Source organism: Phycomyces blakesleeanus (genome assembly GCF_001638985.1).
Source record: "Phycomyces blakesleeanus NRRL 1555(-) unplaced genomic scaffold PHYBLscaffold_13, whole genome shotgun sequence".
Taxonomy (NCBI): domain Eukaryota; kingdom Fungi; phylum Mucoromycota; class Mucoromycetes; order Mucorales; family Phycomycetaceae; genus Phycomyces; species Phycomyces blakesleeanus.
In genome coordinates this window covers 179,058-199,295 of record NW_017265146.1, presented here as the reverse complement: position 1 = coordinate 199,295, position 20,238 = coordinate 179,058, and the positions used below count along the sequence as shown (strand labels likewise).

Sequence of the window (20,238 nt, the reverse complement as noted above, 5' to 3'; positions counted from 1 at the left end):
CTTTTATGTCTTTAATAGTCAAGGAAAATGAAATCAATCGTTCAAAACTGGGTCGCGGTAAACCTGATCTAGAAGCAATTCGAAAAAACAAGCAGATGGTTCCTAGTATAATTGTTCCTCCTTCAACAAACTCTGGACTGTTAACTGACATGTCTGGATCAACTCGCATGGACCAAAGTAATATCTTGCCACAATCGACTATAAATTCAGCTGATCCATTGGTCGGCCCTCCTTCTACAGTCGAGTCCAACAATAATTATCAACAATTTAATCAATATCAACCACAACAGCAACAACAACAGCAACAACAACAACAACAATCATCTCAACAACAACTATTACAAGTTCTATCACAACAAACCGAACCCGATTCTTCTGCCGTGGCTGTTCCAGTACCTTCATCCAAGGCTGTCTTGACAAAGTCTACTATGCCAATGACACCAATAAAATATTTCAGAATTAGACTGATGACCAATGAAACAGTTTCTGCTACAACCATGATAGGAGTGGACGAAGAGATGTTTATTGGAGATGTGCTTGACTTGGTATCCCGGAAAAGAAAGCTAGACCCTGAAGAGTACATGTTGACCATCGCAGACACAAATATGATTGTACCCAATGATACGCCTGTCGAAGGATTACCTAGCGAGACTGATCTTTGTCTGACCAAAAAGGGCACTTCGCTTACAATCCCAACTTGTGAGTGAGAATGGTAGCTGTGATTAAATGAAATTAACGTCTGTGCTTGTATACAAATATATCTATAGCTGCCAACCACCTCTGGAGATCGCCGATCAAGAAGAAAAAAGAGGACTCTCAGCAACCAATGTACTTCTCTACAGCAAACTCTCCGAGCATAAGTAACAATAATGGGACTAGTGATAACATCTTGTCTCAATACAAGGCAAGTGTGGTAGTAATAGTAACTATATTAATAACAAAATCTTCAAAAAATAAAAATAAAATATACACCTTTGTATGTATATATATATATATATATATATGTGTGTGTGTGTGTGTGTGTGTATGGTTGGGTGTATCGATATATTTACGCATATATACTAAGTTTAATGTGATATTTAGAAATATATTGTCAATCGAAAGATGCCAATGTTTGTTGGTAAACGGGCTAGTGTGCTAGCAATTGATGGTGATTACATTCACCTAATGCCACCAGAACACAAGGGAATGTTTGATTCTGTAAAGACAGTGAGTAAACCTTTAAAGTATTAGACTAGCCTATTTGTCCCCCCCCCCCCCATCCCTCCTTTTTTTTTTTAAAAAAAAACTATTTATTTCATTTATTCACATACACACACATACACATATACATTATGTATATCAGACTTCATTTCATGTCAGTGCAATCAGAACTTGCAAGGTCAGCAAAAAGTTACCTAGTCATTTCAAGATTGTGGTGATGAAAGAACGTGATTACAAGACCTATGCCCTTGAAGCAGAGAGTGCCAAAGAAGCATGTACGTATTTTGATTATGTTAATATTGCCAATGATCATTACCCTTATTTACTCTATGCTTTTAAAACTTTCATCATTACTGCTATCATTTCAATTATTATAATTTTAATCGCAACTTTATTTTCAATTTCAATTTCAATTTCAATTTCAATTTTAATTTTAATTTTAATTTTAATTTTAATTTTAATTTTAATTTTAATTTTAATTTTAATTTTATTTAAATTGAAAAATTATAATTATAAAAAAAAAAAACGTCAAACATCAATTATCAATTCTTACCAATATTTATTTTTATTTTTATTTTTGTATGTTTTATATATATATCCATTTCCCCCTTTATTTTATTTTTTACATAGATGATATTTGTTCAAGGATCAAGTTTCTCATACAGGTTACAAAAGAAACATAAGAATTCTCTCACTCTCTTACTATCTATTTCTCACAAGCATTTCTCAGACTCTCTCTTATTTATTACTGATTTTTTTTAACATGTGTAGTGCATAAAGTTGAGTAGATGGAGGGGGTGGAGGGGGATGTATTGAACCAACAAAAACACATACACACACACACACAAGAATTATTATACATACATACATATATATATATATATAAATGGGTGTATAGTATGTGTAGTGTATATTCCAAAAACCAAAAAAAAAAAAAGTTAATTAAATATATATATATATATATATTAAATATTAAATATTTTATTCATCCATTTTCACTTGCTTTTTTTTTTTTTTGGTTCTTGACCATCCGACATTTTCTTTCCTTTTTTTTTCTTTTTATTCAATTGCAAATGAAGAGGTTCTCTGAAATTGTGTCTCAATTATGGTCAAACAAAGCACCACTTGAAGAAGAGCAAGGACGACAAGGTAGACAGGATGTAACTTACAACTTGTTCAATTGCCTGATTTACACTATTATCATTCTCCTAATCCCAATCCCTTGATCACAATAATCACATTCACAATCAAAAAAAAAATGTATATACTTGATCATCAGAGATTCCTATTCGTATTCTCGGTGCACGTGGAGCGGGTAAAACAACATTTCTGTACAAGCTTTACTTTAAATATTGTGCCGAAAAGGTAAATTGACATATACATATACATACATATGCATATAATTAAAAAAAAAAAACAAAAAGAAGAAGAGGAAGAAGAAGAAGAATAATTTACTAATCGAAAATTACAGCCGAGTACATTTCAAGTATTTCCAACAGAATCACATAATGTAGAAGTAATTCCATATCGACAGTTTGCATTTCAAATCTGGGAATTTGCAGGTAAAATTTATATTCTATATCTATATTATTACATTCGTGTAAATGTATTTAAATATTACAAACACATACACATTATCTACGTATATAATATATATAAAACAGATATTGGAGCCTCTTTAAATTATATCAAAGATACCCGAGTAATCATTTACATGGTCGATGCTGTCGAGCAATCAAAGCCAGTGGTTGCTTCAAAGGCCAGAGAGAATATGAGTTGGATCCTAAAGACCTTTGAAGAAGAACTGAGGGACGCAATTGTGATTACAGTAGTCAATAAAATCGAGTCAGAGGGAGCAGTCGATATCCAGGACCTCGGGCAACAATGGATTACCGACCCTCTGCTGACCAAGGGCCTGCGTAACCATCAGTGGCGTATATTTGAGTGCGACGCCGCAACCGAAAAAGGATTCGAAAAGGTGCTCGATTATCTGAGTCAAAAGATTGAAATGAAAGATGCATTGACTGTCGACGTTGATCGGTCGTCGGATTACAACACCCTGGGCCCAACATCGCCTTCAATCTTACCTCGGTCAGCCCGCCGCTCGGATTTCTTCTTACGACGACAAAGCGACGCAAACTCTCTCTCAAACCCACATACCTTATCTCACTCTCAGTCTCACTCTCACTTACATGAAATCACCTACAGGCGCGATCTGTATCCCCAGGCACGGATGCCTGTAGCACCCTGGGAAGACTTGCCCAATCCACATCACTTCAAAGACAAGGAGTTTTGCGAGTGGTTCTTGCAAGCCAAAGCCTTTCTGTTCTTTGATCACTATTCGCTCTTGAGGATCGCGTATCTAAGCATACTTCAGGACAAACAGGACACCCGTCGGCTGCTCTATAGTCTGCGGACCATCCTGCGTGGAATAGAACTTTTGGAACAGGACGCGCTCAGAGATACAGGGTTGGCTAATAGGCGCCCAGAAGATCTGCTACACGAGTCAATTGAATATTCAGAAACCCAGACCTTGTTTTGGATCCAGATGGTCTCGTTTGCATTATTGCGCCATCCTGTGTTGGACGGAGAAGAGAGAGACTTTGAGTCATTTCTGATGGGCTGTCCAGAGTTGTGGGATGGTCAAGGCTGGAAAAAATACTATTCTCCAAAGATCTATTTGTCCCTCAAGGCAGCCCAGGAGTTTATCCCGCCTGATCGTAAGCCTTTACCTAATGCGTTTAAAGCATCTTCATTAGCCTTGAGAGGAAGTGGCCTAAAGATTGACTATCAAGTATTATAAAACTGCAAAAAAAATTGAAACAGCAAAACAGCTATATATTCTTTATTAATTTATAACAAAGTGGTAATAAGGAGTTACTTGCTAATTGTTACTTTTTATTACTAGTAGTAGAATGTAAATATAACCACAACCCATTAGAATACACCTCTTTTTCTTTATTAGATACACAAAAACATGTCCACACTTTGTTTCAAAATCTCAAAAAAATGATTCAGGTTTTTCTTTTTTTTTTTTTTTGTAAAAAAAAAATAGTGTGCTTGTGTTTTGTATTTTGCTTTTTGTGTGTGTGTGTGTGTGTGTTTTTTTTTTCTCAATTTTTTTTTTCATTCTAAATCTTTCCTTTCCTTTCTGTCTAGCTGGCTGACTGGCTGACTGGTTGGCTGACTGGCTGACTGGTTGGCTGACTGACTAGATTGGTGGCTATCTTTGCTTCTTATTTTACTTCTTTTTTTTTTTTACTCTATTCTATTTTATCTTTTTTTTTTATATATCTTTTTTTTTTCTTCTTCTTCTTCCTGTCTTCAATGACAGCGCCATGCCAATTCGTCAAACATTCACAGATACTTCAGATATGAATTTCGCTGCTGTATTTGTCAAGTTGATCCAAATTATATTACGGGAGAGATTGGAGCCTGGCTATGATTGTATTCATTCTCATCAATGTCTCCTGCATGGCCATGTAACATCACGAACAGATTGTACACGAATAATTAGCATCGTTCGACGAGGAGTATTGTTGGAACGATGGATGATGTCTATCGACAATGCATGTTCAGACGATCCGATGGATCCCATTCTTTTACTTCAATCAGTTTATGCCTACAGCCATCGGATGCCTCTTCACACTTTATTGGCCCATCAAGCTCTCAATCGCTCTGATCTTGATTTTGTTTTGGCATCATTGGACAACACCTGTCCGTGCTCTTCTTCTCCAGTCTGGGAAAAAGTAGAATTTAATCCAGAAGCCCGCCTGAAGTCTCATCGCTTCCAACCAACTAGGCTTGAAGATGGGATTGGAATATCAGGAGGAGTAGGAGTAGGAGTAGGAACAGGAGCGGGTGTAGGTGCAGGAGGATCAGGAGGAAATAGTGGTGGCAGCAGCAGTAGTAGTAGTAGTAGTAGTAGTAGTAGTGGTGGTGGTGGTGGTGGTGGTCAGTTGATGCTCGAAGTTGTTTATGACGAAAGTTGTAATACAAAGAGAATTGATGATAGACACGCCATGATAGGCATTCGACGACTGTCTCGTCTGTCTCTGTCTGCTATGCAACAAGAAGACGAAAATACCCAAGCAATGGAAATCATGGCTACAAACAATACATCCGCAAAAACACAAACGGCAGCAGCAGAAACATCAGGATATGATGGCGATGATATTAATGGACACGGACCTTTTTTATTACCACAATCTGTCGGATCAGGCTCATCTAGTCTATCTGGGTCTTCGTTTGCAATGCCGATTCCTTCGGCAAGAATGCAATACACACACCACACACACCATGGCCATGGCCATGTAGGAGTCCGATCATTGGCTTACTCCACCTCTCCTTCTGCATCCTTTACACACCTTCCATGGCATGTACGATCTGCTCAGCCTCGTGGACTATATTCAAATACCCTCAATATCCCGTCTAGTCCTCAGAGAAGAAGCTCGCTTGGAATGGCAGGCGATCATCACGCCAGCAGTCTCGTGGGAAGTTATGAAGAGTCCCTGCTCAGTGGCAGGATGTCGACCATGCCATCCAAGCCAATCGTATTCCATTGCCAGATTGGAGTGCTTGGCTGCGGTGACTGCAGACCGTCCCTCAAATGTCCTCCCCATCTGTCGATTGTATTCCCAGCCCTGTTTTATGAACTCAAGGAAGATGAACACCCGACCCCTTATGTTGGCACCGTTGATCTCACTGACATTCCCGATCGACCGGCTGGCTATCGACTACCCCCAAAAGGTCAATTGCAGATTGTGATTAAGAATCCAAACAAGACTGCCGTCAAGCTGTTTCTGATTCCCTATGATGTAAGCGACATGCCAAGAAATACAAAGACCTTTTTGCGTCAAAAGTCATATGTTGAGGATCATGGAAGGAATCATCTGCGGTATGCTATCCATGTCCAGATCTGCCGACATGAAAAGAGAATCTACCTCTACAATCAGGTTCGAGTTGTATTTGCCAACCGAGTAGCTACACTAAATGAGAAACTCAAGGTGATGTGCGAAGGACCAAAGGCACCAGTGTATGTTCCTCTGTCCAAAGCAGAAAAATAAAAGATGAAATAAAAAATCTGTTTCTTTTATTATTAGTATTATTATCATACACTCTTCTTTATGTATGTATGTATGTATGTGTATATGTGTGTATGTAGATATGCGTGTATTTATGGGTGTGCATGTGCGTGTACGTGTGCGTGTGCGTAGTGTAATGTAGTGAAGTGGTGTAGTGTAGTGTGGAGGATAAACCCTTTTGCGTTCGGTGTCTCCCGGTCCGTTCCAATTCTCAAAAAGGATTCATTTTTTTTCTTGTATTATTTTTTTTGCTTTTTTTGGTAGTTTTCTTTTGTGATTTTGCACAAATGGCATAAAGTGTGAAATGTAGATTTATATACTATATGCTGCTTTAATTGTAAGTCGTAACATATGCTCTGATACTTTTATATATTCTGACATTTTTACAAGGTCACAAAATAAGATGTATATACACATCTTTACAGCTTTACAGCTTTACAGCTTTACAGCTTTACAGCTTTACAAAGACTATGAAGAATCTTACAGTGATTTTGTATATATTCAGTATTATATACGTAGTTTAAGCAAAAAAATTATAAATCCATTATAGGTTTGGACCGAATTTTAGTTTTTATTTTGAATTTTCCCCAGGTGTGAAGTGTGGGCAGTCGATAGTTTTGCAGTGTGAGCTTGTGGACTGTTGGACTGTGGAGCTGTGTGGAGCTGTGTGGAGCTGTGTGGAGCTGTGCGATTCTTTTCTAAATATATATTAGTTTTTTTTTTTTAATTTATATAATTTTTATAATATGCATTATATACAGGGTCCCCTGGAAAACAACACTTGTGGAAAAAAGAAAAGAAAAAAATCGGAAATTGGAGATTGTCTTTTTCTTTTTTTTTTATATTTCTTTTTTTTGTTGTCTTTATTTTTTCTTCCCCCGCATTTCAATAACCTGGACCCCTTTCTCCCCACTCTACCATGTCATTTGCACTTTCTGCCATCAGAAGCGCTGCTTTGCGCACACGCTGGGCTCCCATGGCTGCCGTAAGTCATTCAACACCACAGCTTACAAGAAGTATAAGAAGAAGAAACGAGAACAATAAAACTCATAAACATTTATTTATTTTGTTTTGTTTTGTTTTGTTTTTGTTTTTGTTTTGCTTTATAGCCTTTGAGCCGTGGCCTCATGACCAGCTCTGTCAACCCAATGGCATCTGTTACTGAGGAAGCCCCTATCAAGAAGGAGCCTCTTCTCAAGACCTTTGAGATTTATCGCTGGGTAATTATATATACATACACAAACGCACAAAGAGATAGAATAGACAGACAGACAGACAGACAGACAGACAGACAGACAGACAGACAGACAGACAGACAGACAGATATAAAGAATTTTATATAGAGAGAAATATATACGTGTAGAATACAGACTATATGCATTGTTGTGTCAGTGTATATATTTCAATTATCTATCACTTCTTCTTTATATATATACACGCACGCACATACGCACATACACACATACAGACAGACATACTTACTTACTTACATATACATATATATACATCTTGAAACCATTTATATACCTCTTCCTTTCATTTTTTTTCAAAAAATAAAAAAAAAACAATAATATATATATTATACATATATAAAGAACCCCGATACTCCCACTGAGAAGCCTAGCCTTGTCAAGTACACCGTTGATCTCAACTCTTGTGGACCCATGATTTTGGATGTCTTGATCAAGATCAAGAACGAGCAGGACCCCACTCTCACTTTCCGTCGCTCTTGCCGTGAAGGTATTTGTGGCTCTTGCGCTATGAACATTGAGGGTGGCAATACTCTTGCCTGTATCTCCAAGGTTGATCGTAATGTCTCCAAGTCCACCAAGATCTACCCTCTTCCTCATAGTAAGTACATACATATATTATAAATACAGTAAATTGCATTTGTGTATAGACGCAGTTAATATTTTTCTGCTCTTCATATCTTATTTTATTTTCGATTTACAAAAAAAAACCCTCAAAACAAATAAGCAAACAAATTGAAATTGGAAACCATATTAATTACCATCTTTATCAAGTGTACATTGTCAAGGATTTGGTTCCCGATCTTACCCACTTCTACAAGCAGTACAAGAGCATTGAGCCTTACCTGAAGCAGAACACCCCTCCCCCTGCTGACAGAGAGAACCTCCAGACCATTGAGGACAGAAAGAAGTTGGTGAGTTCATTACTATGACTATTATTAACTAACTGCTAGTTGATTAACTCTTTTTTTTTTTTGCTCTAGGATGGTTTGTACGAGTGCATTCTCTGCGCTTGTTGCTCCACCTCTTGCCCCTCGTACTGGTGGAACCAGGTAAAGTGAAAGTGATCGGAAATATATTTAAAGAACCACCCCCTACCCCCCCTCCCTTGTTTATTCTCTGCGTCAAACTCGAAATTCATGTGAAAATTATTTTTTTTTGCATACGCGTTTATTTTATTTTATTTTATTTTTGTATTTTAAAAATAATAATAATATTAATATAAATTAATATAATAAATTTGTAGGAGGAGTACTTGGGTCCTGCCGTTTTGATGCAGGCTTACCGCTGGATGATTGATTCTCGTGATCAGTTCGGCTACCAGCGTCGTGAGGCTCTCCAGAACCAGATGTCGCTTTACCGTTGCCACACCATCATGAACTGTTCCAAGACCTGCCCCAAGGGTCTTCAGCCTGGTGCTGCCATTGCCAAGATTAAGTTGTTGATGGCTACTGAGTAAATAAAGAAAGAAAGAAATGAACAACCTAAACGTTCAAATCTACCCAGAAAGTCAATCAGACAATAAACAAAAAAAAACAAACAAAAAAACAAAAAAGAGGGCAAGAATAATAAGGAACATAAAACACGAAACCAAATCATAATTACATTGAAAATGGGATTTGTTTAAAATTGCATTAATATTTAGTGAATTAGTATCCAAAAAAAATCAAAAATCAAATGTTAATAAAAGGTGTAGGAGAGTGGGAGAGGACCCCCCTTTTGGGATGAAATGAAATAAAAAGGGGAAAATCGTGAATAATAATAATATTAACCATAATGAAAATGAAAATTCATATGGGGTTTTTTTTCTTTAGCTGGCAGTTTTGAAAGCCTTTTCATTTTCTTCCAGGCTATTAAAATGTCATGGAAAATATCGCTCATTTATGATTAGATGCTTATCATAAAATAAACGCATTGATTCTGTCAATCGAATCAAAACACCAGCAAGTAAATCCATAGATGCAACACTGCTTGTAATAGTTCAACACATAAATTATATAGCATATAAAGTATTGTCTTAGAAACGTTTCTAAAAAAATGATGATAATTAGACTGATTTGACTTTACTTGTTTTTCTTTCTTCTTTTGGTTCTGACACTCGGCCTTTCTGAATTTCGATTGTATTTTCTGCTATCATTTACTAACCAGATTTCTTGTGCTAATCCAACAGAATAGCATATTCAATATATTGAATCGAATGAATGGATTTGTGGAAATACAGCAAATAATTCATATCCTGCTGTGTGACACACGATTCAACAAATCAATTCATTTATTTAGAAATCGCGCTTTTTTTATATATAAATGTTTATATAAAATCTATATATTATTTTTTTTGGTTCAAAAATCATACTCCTTTGTATTCACTTTTTATATAAATTATATTGTATTGTATTGTATTATATTATATTCTTTGTGCGCGTATTTTCTCTCTCTCTCTTTTCTCTTCTCTTCTTTTAAGCATCAATACAAGGTCAATACTATTGGTATTAATATCAATATCAATATTCATAATATATTGAACTATCAATTCCTTCTCCCCTCTCTTTTCATTTTCACCCTTTATTTCTTATATATAAATATAGATATAGAAAGCAGTAGAGACAAAATAAAATAAAAATGTCAGTTCCAAGACCATTCTCTCCAGCCAGAGATCATCATCAACCAAATCAACCATCATCTCCAACCCAATCACATTTAATTCATGATGCATCAAGACGTACACGAAGACACTATCCAGTCACCGCTGATATTCCATCTCAACAGACATCCGGACCACATCAACAACAGGTACCCGCAATGAATGCATATCAACAACAAGCGTCCGGGATGAACCATTATCAACAGTCAACCTCCGGGATGGCCAATTATCGTCAACCATCTCCTGCACTTGGTGGCTATCAGCAACAAGCCATGGCCCCAGCTCCAACACAAGTAGCAGGTGACTATCGCCAACCATCACCTGCTCTTGGTGGATATCAGCAACCGGTACCTGGAATCAATAATTATCGCCAACCATCACCTGCAAATGGTGGATACCAGCAACCACCAGTTCCAGCAATGGCTGCTTATCGTCAACCCTCACCTGCTCTTGGTGCGTACCAGCAACCTGCCCCAGCAATGGGCGGATACCAACAGCCCCCACAAAACACTCCTTATGCTGGCCAGCAGGATCCCTATTACTCTGGTATCGTTCAAGGCACAGCAGCAATGAGTCTGTCAACTGTTCCTCTTAGACAGGATACTCCTCTCTTTGGTCAGCCTCCCCGTATCCAAGACCTGTCTTTACCTACACCAACCCCTTCTTTGCCTTCCAATGTAAGTATCAGTATGTCACACTTCTATCATCAGTTTTTTTTTTTCTTTTTTTTTTCTTTGGTCAAATGAATAGACAATAGAATTAATCTTGCTTCTTTTAATGACAGATTGCTGCTACATCCTCCACTGATGTTCAATGCTCGTCGGTGTTTAATCGATCTACTCTTAATTTTGTACCTGCTACTCCTGCTCTTCTCAAAAAATCAAAATTGCCATTTTCACTTATTGTTGAACCTTTCCCAAGTCATGTAAGTATATATTACCATTTGGTATACAGATTAGGCTTATAATTGGAATATACATATATACATATATATATATCTATATATGCAGATAGATGTACCTGTTGTTACAGACACAATCGTCAGTCGTTGTACTCGTTGCAAGACCTACATCAATCCTTTTGTCAAATTCGTAAATATGGCTGATTGGCAGTGTAATATGTGTGGGCTTGATAATGAAGGTAAGCCAAGACATAGGATACCATACCACACAATAATCTAGACGTGGGTCGGTTTCTGCTGGTTGTTGTATAGGCAAACTAGAATTGACACGAGACAATTTTGGAATATTTTGTATGATTAATATCTAGTTCCCCGTGCTTTTGATTGGGATGAGGCTCAACAGCAGCACACTGATCGATGGAGCCGTCTTGAACTGAACCATGGCTGTGTTGATTTTGTTGCTCCTGCCGAATACATGGTCCGTCCTCCTCAACCACCAGTCTACGTATTTGTCATCGACACTTCTTTCCAAGCCGTCCAGACTGGCATGATTGGCGTTATTGCAGATGCCATCCTAGCATCTCTTGACAAATTGCCCAACGAGGACGGTCGTACAAAAGTTGCGTTTGTTACAGCAGATGATGCTGTTGCGTTTTACAAACTTATTGGAGAAGAACCCGAGGTTTTGGTGGTCGGTGATCTGAGCGACATATACCTGCCACGCGCTTCTTCGGATCTTGTAGTCAATCTGGTCGAGAGTCGATCGGTTGTTGAAGATCTTTTGGGCCGAATGAAGACCATGTACCAAAACACTCATTCGTCGACGAATTGTCTTGGATCCGCTCTCCAAGCAGCCCGTAAATTGTTGGTAAGATAATTGTGTATATACACATTAGGTAGAGTGCTTAATGTCGGATATTCATATATATATATGTGTGTGTGTATGTGAATACAGTCACCTACAGGTGGAAAGATCGTCTGTTTCCAGGCTAGTATCCCAACTGTCGGCGATGGTGCTGTAAAGCCAACCCCAGATCAAAAGAATTCTGTCACAGATGGTCCTCTGATGGTACCATCCAGTGCATTTTACCGTACATTTGCCACCGAGTGCACAAAGTCTCAAGTGTGTGCCGATATGTTTGTTATCGGTGGTCACTACTCTGATCTGGCTACATTAAGTAAGAAAGGAATATTGCATATAAATACAAAAAGGAAAAGGTTGGAGTAACTAATGTATGGGTATTTTTTCTTGTTTTTGTTTCTGTTTCTGTAGATGTTATTCCTCGTTTTACTGGAGGACAGACCCACTTTTTCCCTCAAGACAAGATCCACTCTCAGGCAGATAAACTCAAATTGACGATGGAAATCATAGCCGTTCTTTCGGAGAAGGTCGGACTGGAAGCCGTAATGCGCACCCGTACTTCACCTGGTTTGGTCTGCCACGCATTCCACGGCAATAGCACTTTGCGTCCTCCGGATATCATGGCTTTGCCAAATGTCCCTCGCGACCAGTCCTACTGCGTTGACCTGATCTTAGAGGAAGAGATTAAATCATCTGTAGTATATTTCCAGACTGCTCTGCTCTACACCACGTGCTTTGGTGAACGTCGTATTCGAGTAATGAACTTGTGTTTGCCAGTTACTCGTATTGCAGCCGAAGTATTCACAGGCGCAGATCAGTTTGCCATTGCCCGTTCATTGTGTCATCAAGGTGAGAGAGATTAATTTAGTATAGGAGAAGAGATAAAAAGGGTTTTTTGTCAAAGAAAATATAATATAATATATATATATACGTTGCAAAATTCATTAATACTAAACTACTCCAATATATACGATTTGTATTTTATTTTGACAGCTATCGACAAGGCTGTCACTAGTAAACTCAAGGATGCTCGTGAGCAATTGTCAAAACAGACAAGTGATATTTGCAACGCTTATGCAAAAGAAGTTGTTGGAACTGGTTCATCCACAGCACCCCTGTCTATGCCTCTACACCTCGCACTTCTTCCATTGGCTATTTTGAGTATCATAAAGACGGTAAGTTTTTCTTTTAATTAAACTTTTTTTTAAAAAAAAACATTAGTAAAATAATATAATTAGATACATATTAATTTTTTTCTCGCTCTTGATTTTGTTCCTTTTAGGATGCGTTCAATGATTCGCCTTTAGTTCACATTGATTTGCGCTCTCAATCTACAGTCTTGCTGCGAATCCTGGCTATGGATGCGTGGGTCAAATATATTATTCCTAGATTCTATGCTTTACACAGCATGTCACCCGTGGTATGTTTGTTCTTTTCTTTTCTTTAATTAATATTTAAATATCTTTGATAATTGGATGTGTTTGAGTGTTTTATTCTTCTTGCTTACCAAAAAAAGAAATATTTGATACGATTATAGACTGGCTCTGTTGATCCTACTACTGGAAAATTCATCATGCCAACCAATCTCAACCTCTCAAGCGAAAAGCTAGCTCCTCATGGCTGCTATATGCTCGAGAATGGCCAACAGATCTTCTTGTGGATCGGAAAGGATGCTATGCCTTCCCTTTGTGTAGACTTGTTAGATGTTCCCAAGATAACCTCCGTAAAATCGGGTCAAGTAAGGAAAAACGCATTCGGATTTTTTTTAATTGAATTGAATTGAATCGAATTGAACTAATTTTTGTTTATTAGATTACTTCCTTGCCCACTCTAAAATCTGCCTTGTCTCAACAAGTTAATGCTATTATTAAGTACCTTAGAACCGAGGGCCGTAAAAACACATACTATCCTTCACTCTATGTGGTTCGTGAGGATGATGACCCTGTTTTGCGTAGCTTGTTCTTGAGTCACTTGGTAGAAGATAGACAACCAAATGGACCTGCTCTTGCTGGATCTAACCAACCAATGGTTAGTTCTGGGATGAGTTACTTCCAGTGGCTAGGACATGTACGTTCCAAATGCCAGCCTTAAACTAACAAACCGAACCGAACCAAACCAAAGCATGCGAAATCAGTTTCGTCAAACATATATTCTCTCTCCCTCGATCTCTTTTAAAAGTATATAAAGAAAAAATAAAAAAGAAAAGATATTAGTATTGGTATAGCAAGCATAATTTTTTCTATAAAGCCAAAAAAATACATGCTAAAGAAAAAAGAAAACCACGGGCTGTTTGTTTTAATGGCTTGTATTGTAATTTATTTTTGCTTTATAAATCATTATTTATGTATTTTACCTTTGTCCACCCCAGAAATTATATATGTATTCAAGTTGAAATTTTGGTCAAATATTCGCACACCTACAACCATTTTATTTTTGGTTTTGGTTTTGGTTTTGGTTTTTGTTAATAAGGTTAAATTTACTCTGAATATTTGTAGCTTTTAGAAAAAAGTATTTATGATTAACGCTGTCAATTATTTTAATATTTGATTGTACAGGGCTTTCCCAAATAAATAATAATACTATTATAAACATGTTTATTTTTCATTATGAATAATATTTCCTAAAATCAACATACATTTCAAAGTGGTGCTCATAAATAGTAAAGGATCAATCAATTTCTTCAGCCAATATCTCGGAAGTTAGGAGACATGGACAATAATTATAAGTCATATATCATATGATATGTAACTTCATCCTGTATTATTAAATACCCTTGAGCTTTATTTAAGATATAGTATCTGATAACCGGAATTGATATAGACTGGTGTGAATTAGGATTAATTTCGGTTTTATTTTCTTCAACAGTACAGCTTTGGCTGAATCTAATGAGATATACTATTTAGTAATATTTACTAGAGTAAGATACTAAGAAAACATAATGAGAAAGGTTATAAATTCTATCGTTAAATAAATAAAATATTCTTTAATTTTTATTCAAGTGTGTCACAGTCCTCACTTGTAGTCTAAAGAGATTTTTATACATATATATATATATATTTAATAATAATAATAAAATTAAAAATCATTTGAACTGTTTTATTTCATTTCATTTCATTTCTTATACATATATACATTACATATGCCGGTTAATACAGAAGTAAGAACCCGTATACGTTCTCAAGTCTCCATGTCCTGACATTTGCTTTATTCAAACCTAATCTCAATTCTCTCTCTGGAATGTTAATTGTAGGAAAATAATACTCAGGAACTTGTGCCAACTTATATTGTCAAAGCAATCAGTATACCAAGTCAAATTCAAGAATTCAGAGCACAATTTAGACGCCCAGACAGTATTCGCCTTTTTCACAAGAAGGAATCAAATGAAACCAACGACGAATCTTCTTCTGACGAGGAATGCATCAACTTAAAGAATGGAATCACGATTAGTAAAATTGTAGAAAAGAAGGTCGAAGACAATGGAAGAGTCTACTATATTGTGGTCTGGAGTGATAATACAACATCCAAGGTAATTTGAATTTTTTTTTTTGCTTGCAAAACAATATATATAGACAACTAATAACTTGACCATGACTTTGATTTTGATTCTGTTACATTTTGTTGCCATCGTTATTGAATATTATAGGAAGCTCCGTCTGTTATAAGTAAAATAGACCACGATGCTGTAGAGCAATTTGAACACAAAATAGCCAGAAAGATACTCAACCTGTGAACTTTATAACATTATATATATATATATTAGCCTTGTAAGCTACATTCATTCTTCCATGTACAAACTTAACATTCGCAAAATCATACAAACAAATAAAAGGGAAATTTAATATGAAATTCTCTTTCTTTATTCTCTTTCTATCTTTTCTTCTTTTGTCACAGTATGTTATGTTATCTATACATAATGGCATCAACTTCAAATAACTTTCTCAATTTACTGGCTATTCAAATGTTCGCTGGAACAAAAAAGAAGAATCAAAAGAAAGGTAAATCGAAATCGAAAATTTTCGGTCGATAATCTAGCTTAGTACCAGCTGCACTGTGATTTGGAATGCGATTATGGATATATCCCATATATTAAACAACTTGTTCTTTTTTTTAAAAAAAAAACATGGTTTGTACAGCTATCTAGTATTTTTAAGTATCTTTAGCTTAAAGCCAAGATGAATGTTTTTTAAAGAAGTTGAAGAGATTAAAGACATTCAAGAAGACATCATGTAGACAAACTATATCCGCTCTTTGAGAACTTTTTATAACAGAAAAAAAGGGAATAATTACTGGATTTAGGTCTATGAATCTCTCATTAATTTAAAAAGAATAATAATAATAATAACTATATATACATTTATAGACCCATTAAATTCAAATGAGAAATTTATGCTTTAAAAAAAATCATGCATTTTCCTATTGATGATCTTGAGTGGGTATAAAATTCATCTTTTTTTTCTCTTTACCTTGAAAGTTAAATAGTCTACTGGATAAAAGTCGTCGTTAAGAAAAGTGTTGACAAGACAAATTGACAAATTCCTCCGGATCAGATAATATTCTCAATCCATAGTGGTGCGATACATGCTGATTTTTGTCTTTGGAAAGACCATTGGCTATCAAGTGCTCCTTTGGTTGTAATGTAATATATTCATGATGTTTATTTACAACATGTTCTTTGCAGTATTTTGATATCTTGAAATCAATCATACGGGACAGGCAACCAGAGTTTTTTCTTTTCATCAGTGGATTTCAGTTCTTTTAGTTTCAGAAAAGATGTACATAAAGTGAGGCATGTTATGGCTTATTACAGGAATCCTATAAATTTTATCCATTATGTAGAATAGACATTTTTATTGGCAAAACAAAAAGCCAATTATGAGTAGTAATATATTAAATATCAATGAGCCATGCACTTTTTGTATTTATTATCGAGAATACTATATAAGCCGTTTAGTATATTGATGACAAAGCAAGAGTGTCCATATATACATATCAATTTTCTGTTAATTTTACTTTCTCTTCAAAAGCTCATAAAGCTGCTAGAAATTATAAAACTGGATATTTTATAGGTGTACTTTATTTCACTAAAACAAAGGAGGAAAAAAGACCAACTGGCCCTCCTGGGTATAAGGAGATTACACGATATCATTAGAAGCTTTCACTAAGACCTGACGATGATTAATAGTAGAACAAACTAGTATACAACTTTTGCTCCTTCTAAAGATGTCAGATATTTAAGTCATGGCCTTTTTCTTTGTGTTTTGTATTAGAAAAAAAATTTGTTTCTCTCCACTATTTTACTAAATCTATAGCTGACTGTATATATTATTACAGACTGGTCACATCATTGAGAAATCATTTTAAAGTGATTCTATTATGAACAAAAAAAAACAAAAAAAGAACATAATTGTTATTTCAAGTTGTATAATATAGGTAAAGCAAAAACATGTAAACATAGCTACTACTCCAAGCCACATTGATAGGACTTATTGATCTGGTCCTAATTAATGCTACCGCGGTATCATTTATCCCAACTCTTAAGTTTAAAAAGTAGATCTGGGGTGTGGTTCAATTGAGTATATTAATGAAGAGTTAGAGAATTTTGTCTCTAATTAGGCACTCTGTTTATTTATATTATCCTGTCTTGTATAAGCATGTATGTAGATTATGATATTGTCTTGAAAAAAAAATACTTTCAAACAAAGTGTTCAATTGACCACGTCTACAGTCTACTCATCATACTCATCACACTCATCATACTCATCTATATGACGGAGTTTCTATGAGCAATTCCGTAAAAGATACAGATAATCCTAAAGAAAGAAAAAGGGTGTCCATGTTGTGTTACTTTGGATCTTCAAACAAAAGAAGCAGCAGAAAAAAAATAGTCTCAATTTCAAAGTGTAAAATAAATAAATCTATATATATTTTTTCTCACGGCTTTCTTCTTCTCTTTCTTCTTTTTTTATTTTTTTTTTATAATGATTCCACTTTATCCATTTATAAGATCTGTTCGCCGCTACTTACATCCCATACCTCTTGGAAGACGAATTCATACAGCACCTCACAAAGAAGCATACCTTCAATATCTCCACGGTCCTTCTGAAGGCATTGCGGTGTTGAACTTGAACCGACCGGCGGCTAAAAATGCCCTTTCAATCACCCTCTTGCGGGAATTCAGGGAAGCCATAAAAGAAGCCCGTTTTATTCGGTAACGTATACATATAAAGGATTTTCAGAGGGAATATACCGATATACATGTAATCTGAGACCCCAACCATAATTAGCCAACCCCGGGTCCTGATCATTCAGAGTCTTGTTGAAGGTGTATTCTGTGCCGGTGCTGATCTAAAGGTATTATCAAAAGAATAACAACGATAAAGTCAAAAGAGACAAGTTAATGATATACTTGATTTGATGATTGACAGCTACTATTTTTTTTTGTTTTTGTTTTTACTTTCAAAAAAATAATAATTATAAAAGGAGCGTGCAACAATGAGTCCCGATCAGGTCACAGAGTTTCTGTATAATCTTAGACAGGCTTATAGAGAACTAGAGGTAAGATAAATAGATAGATTGAAGATACATAAAAGAAATAGATGTAACACACTCTAATAGACTTTGCCAATGCCAACCATTGCAGCCATTGATGGAGCTGCTCTCGGAGGTGGACTTGAAATGGCATTATCATGCGATTTACGAGTTGCAGGTACGTGCACTTTGATCGTGTGCAGGAGCACAAAGATCGTGCTTGTTTTTTTTTAATAACTCTTCCACCCACCCGTCCCCCAGGCCCACGTGCAAAAATTGGCCTTCCCGAAACAAGACTTGCCATCATCCCAGGGTAAGAACAACATCATCTTGAGATAAACGCTAGCTCTTTATGCTGATACAAAGATCTATTACTAGTGCTGGAGGAACACAACGATTGCCTCGCTTGATTGGCTCAGCAAAGGCCAAAGAGTTAATATACACAGCTGCAATATTGAACTCCAAAGATGCCTATAACTATGGTACACACACATATATATATATATCCTGGATACTTTCAGTCCTAAAATTTTTCTTTTTGTGTGTGTGTTATATTAAGGCATTGTGAACCATGCAGACGAAAAGAGCGCTTATGAAAAAGCTCTTAGCATGGCCAAGCTAATCTTACCACAAGGCCCTATTGCAGTATCTATGGCAAAAATGGCAATTGACAAGGGAATGGCTGTTGACATGTAAAGTATCATCAAATGTTAGCGATATCTCTGTCGTACGATTTTCTTATGACCCCCCCCCCCCCCCCCCCCCCCCAACTTTTCCTTTTCCTTTGTTTTTATTTAGTGATTCCGGCCTTGAGATAGAGCAAGCCTATTATGCGCGTGTGATACCTACACAAGATAGACTAGAAGGCTTACAAGCATTTAGAGAAAAGCGTCCACCAGTTTACAAAGGCAAATAATAATTAATATATACTATCATAGATAATATTATTATTTTTCTAAAAAAAACAGCTATTAAGTTATTAGAATATCATATTCAATCAAAGGATATATATATATATATGTTTAAAGAAAGAGGCTGTTTTCCAAACAAAATACACTATATCAAGAGTTAATAAAAGAAAATTGGGGGAGATGTTATTGAAACAGGAGGACCATCCGATGGAGCCGATCTAGTCTGAAATCTGTTGTACAAGTAGAAAGAGTGACAAATCGAACTGGGATAAAACGTATTGTTATTTCAAGGGACATGCGTTTTATGTTTAGTATCTTGCTAAACCGAGTCTCGATGAAGAACCACACCAATTAGTTCTTTTAGCCTGTATTAATTGTTTTTTTTTTAAAAACAATTTGCCACCAACTTTGGGTATAATGTATATCTATACTATGTGCTGACTTGGCTCATACCATCTCAAAGTATCAAGAGGTATTTTACAAGAAGTTTGTATATATATAAGGATTTAGTAATAATGGAACCAAAATAAAAAGGTGATTAAAAATATATTTATATAGAAAAAGTCGTATTAGAGATTAGGTTATATTGAATGAATATGTCAATAAATGGGAAAAGTATGAATTAGGATAGGAACCAATCAATCGATTGTCATTATTTTCTGTACCAAAATGTTAAGAAAGAAAACGAAACAAATTCTCAAATATACTATGAGAGTGCTGTTTATTAAAGAGCTAAAAGAAATACCGTTCATCATCATCATCATCATCATCATCATCATATTAGAAAGACAGGATGAAATTAGAGATCATGTGATTTAGCCCTTCCAATCGGTCACGTGTTCTCTAATTTACTTGCTA

At 35.9% G+C, this 20,238-nt stretch overlaps 7 protein-coding genes across 7 annotated transcripts; all 7 read left to right on the top strand.

Annotated features, from left to right (window-relative positions):
* The first annotated feature begins 1,083 nt into the window (after positions 1 to 1,083).
* On the top strand, positions 1,084 to 1,904 carry PHYBLDRAFT_39069 (hypothetical protein). The gene is made up of 3 exons (XM_018440118.1): positions 1,084 to 1,209; positions 1,346 to 1,478; positions 1,834 to 1,904. Exons 1-3 carry the CDS (start codon positions 1,105 to 1,107, stop codon positions 1,884 to 1,886), a joined length of 291 nt encoding a protein of 96 aa, XP_018290332.1. The 5' UTR covers positions 1,084 to 1,104; the 3' UTR covers positions 1,887 to 1,904.
* A 372-nt stretch (positions 1,905 to 2,276) lies between these two features.
* Positions 2,277 to 4,006, top strand: PHYBLDRAFT_65664 (hypothetical protein; the record flags this gene model as incomplete). The annotated part of the gene is made up of 4 exons (XM_018441505.1): positions 2,277 to 2,352; positions 2,483 to 2,568; positions 2,675 to 2,765; positions 2,868 to 4,006. The coding sequence occupies 4 exons, from the start codon at positions 2,277 to 2,279 to the stop codon at positions 4,004 to 4,006; spliced, it is 1,392 nt and encodes a 463-aa protein (XP_018290331.1).
* A 1,711-nt stretch (positions 4,007 to 5,717) lies between these two features.
* PHYBLDRAFT_159114 (hypothetical protein) lies at positions 5,718 to 6,297 on the top strand. The gene has a single exon (XM_018433918.1). The coding sequence runs from the start codon at positions 5,739 to 5,741 to the stop codon at positions 6,267 to 6,269; it is 531 nt and encodes a 176-aa protein (XP_018290330.1). The 5' UTR covers positions 5,718 to 5,738; the 3' UTR covers positions 6,270 to 6,297.
* A 1,138-nt stretch (positions 6,298 to 7,435) lies between these two features.
* On the top strand, positions 7,436 to 8,996 carry SDH1 (succinate dehydrogenase flavo protein subunit 2 SDH2; the record flags this gene model as incomplete). Its single annotated transcript, XM_018439748.1, has 5 exons — positions 7,436 to 7,507; positions 7,883 to 8,138; positions 8,312 to 8,451; positions 8,521 to 8,589; positions 8,784 to 8,996. 5 exons carry the CDS (start codon positions 7,436 to 7,438, stop codon positions 8,994 to 8,996), a joined length of 750 nt encoding a protein of 249 aa, XP_018290329.1.
* Positions 8,997 to 10,747: 1,751 nt separating this feature from the next.
* Positions 10,748 to 14,032, top strand: PHYBLDRAFT_113755 (hypothetical protein; the record flags this gene model as incomplete). The annotated part of the gene is made up of 10 exons (XM_018428352.1): positions 10,748 to 10,855; positions 10,963 to 11,107; positions 11,193 to 11,318; positions 11,448 to 11,947; positions 12,035 to 12,257; positions 12,353 to 12,790; positions 12,935 to 13,116; positions 13,224 to 13,361; positions 13,479 to 13,679; positions 13,754 to 14,032. The coding sequence occupies 10 exons, from the start codon at positions 10,748 to 10,750 to the stop codon at positions 14,030 to 14,032; spliced, it is 2,340 nt and encodes a 779-aa protein (XP_018290328.1).
* Positions 14,033 to 15,080: 1,048 nt separating this feature from the next.
* Positions 15,081 to 15,784, top strand: PHYBLDRAFT_187333 (hypothetical protein; the record flags this gene model as incomplete). The annotated part of the gene is made up of 3 exons (XM_018439367.1): positions 15,081 to 15,098; positions 15,192 to 15,467; positions 15,585 to 15,784. The coding sequence occupies 3 exons, from the start codon at positions 15,081 to 15,083 to the stop codon at positions 15,669 to 15,671; spliced, it is 381 nt and encodes a 126-aa protein (XP_018290327.1). The 3' UTR covers positions 15,672 to 15,784.
* Positions 15,785 to 17,919: 2,135 nt separating this feature from the next.
* Positions 17,920 to 19,385, top strand: PHYBLDRAFT_65669 (hypothetical protein; the record flags this gene model as incomplete). The annotated part of the gene is made up of 8 exons (XM_018441506.1): positions 17,920 to 18,149; positions 18,226 to 18,292; positions 18,422 to 18,496; positions 18,557 to 18,647; positions 18,731 to 18,782; positions 18,836 to 18,951; positions 19,029 to 19,161; positions 19,268 to 19,385. 8 exons carry the CDS (start codon positions 17,920 to 17,922, stop codon positions 19,383 to 19,385), a joined length of 882 nt encoding a protein of 293 aa, XP_018290326.1.
* Positions 19,386 to 20,238: the final 853 nt, after the last annotated feature.

Coding starts and splice junctions, on each gene's coding strand:
- PHYBLDRAFT_159114 (XM_018433918.1), top strand. CDS start 5,739: ATGCCATCCAAGCCAATCGTATTCCATTGCCAGATTGGAGTGCTTGGC.
- PHYBLDRAFT_39069 (XM_018440118.1), top strand. CDS start 1,105: ATGCCAATGTTTGTTGGTAAACGGGCTAGTGTGCTAGCAATTGATGGT. Junction 1,210..1,345: donor TGTTTGATTCTGTAAAGACA/GTGAGTAAACCT, acceptor TATGTATATCAG/ACTTCATTTCATGTCAGTGC. Junction 1,479..1,833: donor AGAGAGTGCCAAAGAAGCAT/GTACGTATTTTG, acceptor TTTTTTACATAG/ATGATATTTGTTCAAGGATC.